The sequence below is a fragment of the Limulus polyphemus genome, unplaced genomic scaffold (assembly GCF_000517525.1).
Source record: "Limulus polyphemus unplaced genomic scaffold, Limulus_polyphemus-2.1.2 Scaffold8748, whole genome shotgun sequence".
Taxonomy (NCBI): Eukaryota; Metazoa; Arthropoda; class Merostomata; order Xiphosura; family Limulidae; genus Limulus; species Limulus polyphemus.
In genome coordinates, this window is record NW_013674358.1 from 8,378 (window position 1) to 15,531 (window position 7,154).

The window sequence follows — 7,154 nt, forward strand, 5'->3', positions numbered from 1 at the left end:
GAGGATTCGAACCCGCGACCCTCAGATTGCGAGTGGAGTGCCCTAACCACGTGGCCATGCCGGGCCTATCTACATATGTAATTTGTAAAATGAGACAAATTCTATGGACATCAAGAACGACTTATTAGAACAGCCAACAATAGACACCTGTAGAAAAATGTATTATTCAGTGTTTCATCTATCATAACCAAACCTTGCCAAAACACCTATAATAACAAAATATAACCTCAAATTATTATAAAAAGCGTCGATAACCTTATATCAGTTCATATTAAACATTCAGTACTTGGTTGATCCTCCTCGTACTCTAATAACCTATGCAAGGCGAAGTGGCATGCTGTTGATGAGGTTATTGATGTAATCCACCGTGATTTCATCCCAACTTGTCACTAGAAGACGCTGCAACTTAGCTATAGTAGCTGGTTTATGGTCGTGGTTAGTAATTTTCCGGCTCAGTTCTGCCCATTAGTTCTCAATGGTATTACAATCTGGAGACTTTGCTGACCATGGCAATCTCGTAAAGTGCACTGTGCGCAGTGGCATTGTTATTCTGGAACACAAAGTTATTGATAAACCTTGCCTTAGCATAAGGCAAAAATATCATCTTCATATTATGCCTGTAGGAGACACCATTCACTTTTCCCTGGAGGATATGAAGAGCAGTTTTTACACCATGATGAATAGCTGCCCAAACATGTACTACACCACCTCCTGTGTGTGTTACATGTAGGAAAGACAGTTCCCCCATGTGTTCTCCAGGCAAACGACGAACACGAATCCTACCATCAGCTTTAACAAGCCGGAAACAGGACTCATCTGAAAACATGACATGTTGCCAGTGCCCTAACTGTAAGTTGGCATGCTGTCTTGCCCAAGTAACACCGTGACGACGGTGGATTCTGTTTAATACCGTTTTACAGACAGCCCTTCTGGCAAAATAACTTTGTTTCGTCAGTCTCCTATTCATTGTTCTTCTGGATACCCTAGGCTGAATGTGTCCATACCATTCCTGTCGTAAGATGTTGCCTTCTTTCAGCCTCGACGTGTTAACCTGATCCAAACACGGTCATCTCGGGGCAGTAGTTTTTTGGCGTCTACCAATAGACTTTCCTGGAACAACGTTTCCTGTAGTCCGGTGACGTTTCAGGATTTAGAAAACAGTACACTGGGGGGGGGCACCCTACTATTCTGGCAATGTCCGTTTGATTCATACCATTTCTGGACATTTCATACTATTTGACGCCCTATAACTTCTGGCACGTGACGAGAGATGACTGTGCATCAAATATAGAGAAAGCGTTGATCTGTTTATACCACACACTTTTATACAAAACAGGTGGCTATGTGTGTTTTAACGAACCAATACTCAAAACAACTTATACCTGTTTGTCCGATCACACACTGTCTTCTCTGTTACTACTCAGGCATTTACTCAATAACTACTCCATGAATGTAGACGATAACATTAATATAGAACAGTATGGAAACATTTTGACCAAAACTGTAGCATTACGTCATATCACAGACAAAACTTATGAAACATATTGTTGGTATTTCTAACTAGCATTACGTCATACCACAAACAAAACTTATGAAACATATTGTTGGTATTTCTAACTAGCATTACGTCATATCACAAACAAAACTTATGAAACATATTGTCACCTCCTCCATATACAAAACCTGGTAGTTCTTTGGGATGATTTCGTAATGTCACAATTTCTTTGATCTGACGGTAGAGCCTCCGGGTGTTTGTACATAAAAGTGTCTAGTTAATGGTAATTTATCCTTATCCTCTCCAACAATACGATCTTCACGCGCTTTAATGCTTACCTAAGGCCGAGGGTGAAGCCAGAACCCCAGGCACCGTCATTCCCATGAAGAAACGAAGAATTGTAAAGGATGAAAAATCTGGCGCGAAAGCTGTTACCATGCCAACCACACACTGGGCGCCTAGAAAGGCGAAGAACGGTTTTCTTCTTCCGTATCTAGAGTGTAAAGGAACAGAGAGAAAGTACCTTAACCAGATTACTAAACGTTATTGGAAAAAACTCTGATATTCCTGACAAATCTGCCGTTTCACAGTTCAATATCTCGTTCGAACGTTTTATTTATCTTGTTGATTTCTTTTGGAAGATTATTGAAACCTGGGTAACGGAAAGGTGGGAAAAAAATCTCGGTTTCTTATATATATGTATAGACACAGAGTTAAGGTGAATTAAAATGAAAACTAAATAGTTCATATAAATCCTGATAACCTGTTTAATATTTTTAGACAGAAATACAGGAAACGACAAGTAACTTTAAACACTTTCTTATTGAGAATACTCTAAGGATGAGGACGAAGATTTGGTTGGAAAATTTGAACCTAATCTTAAATCCCTGTTTTATTTCCTCGTTATAACTGATTCAACCTAATCTTAAATCTCTGTCTTGTTTCCTCGTCATACCTGATTCAACCTAATCTTAAATCCCTGTTTTATTTCCTCGTTATAACTGATTCAACCTAATCTTAAATCTCTGTCTTGTTTCCTCGTCATACCTGATTCAACCTAATCTTAAATCCCTGTTTTATTTCTTTGTTATACTTGATTCAACCTAATCTTAAATCCCTGATTTATTTCTTCATCATACCTGATTCAACCTAACCTTAAATCCCTGTTTTATTTTTTCGTCATACCTGATTCAGCCTAACCTTAAATCCCTGTTTTATTTCTTCGTATTACCTGATTCAACCTAATCTTAAATCCCTGTTTTATTTCTTCGTAATACCTGATTCAACCTAATCTTAAATCCGTTTTATTTTTTCGTCATACCTGATTCAGCCTAACCTTAAATCCTTGTTTTATTTTTTCGTCATACCTGATTCAGCCTAACCTTAAATCCCTGTTTTATTTTTTCGTCATACCTGATTCAACCTAACCTTAAATCCCTGTTTTATTTTTTCGTCATACCTGATTCAACAGCGAGGACCTTTTCACCCCAACAGAATTACAAGTTTCTAGTGATAGAGAATAGATAAAAATCATTTACTACGCAGGCTAAATTTTCTTGTAACCCTGAAGGATAAATATCTAAAAATTATCTTTTTTTTTCATCAATCATTCCTTGTCGAAAGCCTCCGGTGTTTTACTAATTGCACAGAAACGCGTCTGTACACTTCTCCAGTTTATTTTGTCCGTAGCTGTAGGAAGTTCCATACAGATAGGTACCGTTACAAATGTTATATATTATGTTTGAACGTTTAGGAACTTTGAGTTCTTTGTTTTGTTTTAAGACGGAGAAAGACCTTATGAATCAGAAATGCTAGACGTAGGCCACGTTTCTAGATAGTTCTAAAGACGAAGAAAACAATGGAAAGCCAATGGCAGGAAAAGGTGGTTCAAACTGATGACGGTGAAAGTTGACATAGTTGTATCTACGGAAATACATATAACTTACGTTAAACCTTATCAGTTAAAAAAAGTAAAGGTCATGTAATTAATTGTTGTATAAGATCATGTAATTAATTGTTGTATAAGGTCGTGTAATTAATTGTTGTATAAGGTCATGTAATTAATTGTTGTATAAGGTCATGCAATTAATTGTTGAATAAGGTCATGTAATTAATTGTTCTATAAGGTCATGTAATTAATTGTTCTATAAAGTCACGTAATTAATTGTTGTATAATATCATGTAATTAATTGTTGTATAAGGTCATGTAATTAATTGTTGAATAAGGTCATGTAATTAATTGTTCTATAAGGTCATGTAATTAACTGTTCTCTAAGGTCATGTAATTAAGTTTTCTATAAGGTCATGTAATTAATTTTTCTATAAGGTCATGTAATTAATTGTTGTATGAGGTCGTGTAATTAATTGTTATATAAGGTCATGTAATTAATTGTTGTATAAGATCATGTAATTAATTTTTCTATAAGGTCATGTAATTAATTGTTCTATAAGGTCATGTAATTAATTGTTGAATAAGGTCATGTAATTAATTGTTCTACAAGGTCATGTAATTAATTGTTCTACAAGGTCATGTAATTAGTTGTTGTATAAGATCATGTTATTAATTGTTGTATAAGGTCATGTAATTAATTGTTGAATAAGGTCATGTAATTAATTGTTCTATAAGGTCATGTAATTAATTTTTCTATAAGGTCATGTAATTAATTGTTCTATAAGGTCATGTAATTAATTTTTCTTTATAATTAACGGGTGAATATGAAAAGTATTTTTTTCAAAAATATTCCTATCATACGGAATCTGGTGTTATTATATAAAATTTGTGTTAAAAGCAAATATTTGGCAAAATAAATTGGTTTAAGTTATGCTAATTGGCCCCCAGTGGGAGGACAGCAGTAAGTGAATGGTTTTAGAACGCTAAAATCCGGGTCTCGATTCCCTGCGGTGGACACAGCAGATAATCCAATGTGGCCTTGCTTTAAATAAAAAGCAAGACATCTAATCAGTGAAGATGATTAGATGTCAGAAATCAGAGTGAAGATCTGATTTCTGACATCTAATCGTTTTCACTCTGATTTCTGACATCTAATCGTTTTCACTCTGATTTCTGACATCTAATCATCTTCACTCTGATTTCTGACATCTAATCGTTTTCACTCTGATTTCTGCTTGATATCTAATCATTTTCACTCTGATTTCCGCTTGATATCTAATCATTTTCACTCTGATTTCCGCTTGATATCTAATCATTTTCACTCTGATTTCTGACATCTAATCATCTTCACTCTGATTTCTGACATCTAATCATCTTCACTCTGATTTCCGCTTGATATCTAACCATTTTCACTCTGATTTCCGCTTGATATCTAACCATTTTCACTCTGATTTTCGCTTGACATCTAACTATTTCCACTCTTATTTCCGCTTGACATCTAACTATTTTCACTCTGATTTTCGCTTGATATTTAACCGTTTTCACTCTTATTTCCGCTTGACATCTAACAATTTTCACTCTGATTTCCGCTTGATATCCAACCATTTTCACTCTGATTTTCGCTTGATATCTAACTATCTCCACTCTTATTTCCGCTTGACATCTAACTATTTCCACTCTTATTTCCGCTTGACATCTAACTATTTCCACTCTTATTTCCGCTTGACATCTAACTATTTCCACTCTTATTTCCGTTGGACATCTAACTATTTTCACTCTTATTTCCGCTTGACATCTAACCATTTTCTCTCTGATTTTTAGAAACCTGAAAGAACTCAGTGTTAGCGTTCGTAAGTTAGAGAAACAGCTTATAAGAATCATGGACATAATTCAGTAAGCTTTTCTTTTATAGCATTTGTTTTAAAAAAAAATATGCACAGTTAATTAACTCTCTTTCTGTTTAACCATGCGTGGTCATGAACCAGGAATGCCAGCTGTTTCTCTATTTTAGGCTCTCGTTTAAATTGAATTTCTAGAACTTATTCGTGTGTTCTTTTTTTTTTCTCTCAACAGTTGTTATTTTAAATAGAGATTCGAACAACACACCACGTGATACGATTGATTACATTGATGATATCAATATATAAATTGATTTAAGATCGAATTTAGTGAAAGTGTGAGAAATAAACATTTAAAAAGAATTCGGCATCATCCTGCGCTATATATTGAACTTTTTTCTTTTTAGGGTTAGCAATTTTAATTTGTTTTCCAAATGTTCCAGTACAAGTAAGTACTGTTTGAAGAGTTAGTTTAGCGGTTTCCTTTCGCGCCAAAACTTTCAATTTGCAAATTTCATAATATTCAGTTAAACAGTGTATCAACTAGATACAGAAGTGATGAGATGGTCTCAAAATCAACAATCCCTTACAAACTGGAAATATGAATCAACCGAAATCATGAACACACTGTGCTTGTCACAAACCACCCCAAACTAAGAACAAGTCAACCAAAATCATGAACACACTGTGCTTGTCACGAACCACCCCAAACTAAGAACAAGTCAACCGAAATCATGAACACCGTGTTTGTCACGAACCATTCCAAACTAAGAACAAGTCAACCGAAATCATGAACACACCGTGTTTGTCACGAACCATCCCAAACTAAGAACAAGTCAACCGAAATCATGAACACACTGTGCTTGTCACGAACCATCCCAAACTAAGAACAAGTCAACCGAAATCATGAACACACTGTGGTTATCACGAACCATCCCAAACTAAGAACAAGTCAACCGAAATCATGAACACACTGTGCTTGTCACGAACCATCCCAAACTAAGAACAAGTCAACCGAAATCATGAACACACTGTGCTTGTCACGATCCAACCGAAACTAAGAACATGTCAACCGAAATCATGAATACACTGTGCTTGTCACATATCGTGAGCACGACATATTAGCCCAAACTAAGAACACAACAAACACCACGTTTGTCACCAGCCAACACAATCAAAACACAATACCACAATATTTGTCACGAGTCAACACAATACCACAATATTTGTCACGAGTCAACACAATATCACAATATTTGTCACGAGCCAACGCAATACCACAATATTTGTCACCGAAATCGTGATCAAATTACTTAGAACATTTGTCACGAGCCACCCCATATCATAAACATTATACTTATCGTTGTTATGACATGTATGATATAGTACTTCTATATATCATTTTATTGAATTAGTTTATACATCTCTCTAACCGATAACGCAATCAGTTCTTATGTACTGAAGACAATAAATTTGTAATACATTAAATTCTGATTTAAACTTAAGCCTTTTTTGAGAAAAATCGGTGATTTGTCAGCTTCATATGATGCCCTGGAGGAGAGAAATCTATGGAACACAATTTGTTATACTGGAAAGTTAGATATTTTTTACACGAAACTTTTATAGAAAACATCCTATTTTACTGATATGAACAAATCAGGATTTTTGTCAGTAAACAGTTTGAAAAGTATAACAAATAAACATTAAGTATAACAAATAAACATTCAAGAACATAGTATTAGGTCGTCAAGAAATTGATGTTGCTTTTGTTTTAGATAAAAAAACCGAACAACTTAGATATCAAAACATTTATTAAATGAAATAGTCTCCATTCTTATCGATGGTACTTTTTCTATCTTACAATCAGGTTGTTAATGCACTGATTAAAGAAATCACTTGGCTTTGAAGTAAAAAACATGTCGATGTCCTC

The 7,154-nt window shown here is 34.9% G+C and overlaps 1 protein-coding gene across 1 annotated transcript in view; it reads right to left on the reverse strand.

Annotated features, from left to right (window-relative positions):
• The window catches only part of LOC111083248 (organic cation transporter protein-like), a gene marked incomplete at both ends in the record, with an annotated part of 19,588 nt that overhangs the window by 2,880 nt on the left and 9,554 nt on the right, over positions 1–7,154 (reverse strand). Inside the window, one exon of the mRNA XM_022379625.1 lies at positions 1,834–1,988. Within this exon, the coding sequence (XP_022235333.1) occupies positions 1,834–1,988 (155 nt within the window). The remainder of the gene's footprint in view (positions 1–1,833; positions 1,989–7,154) is intronic.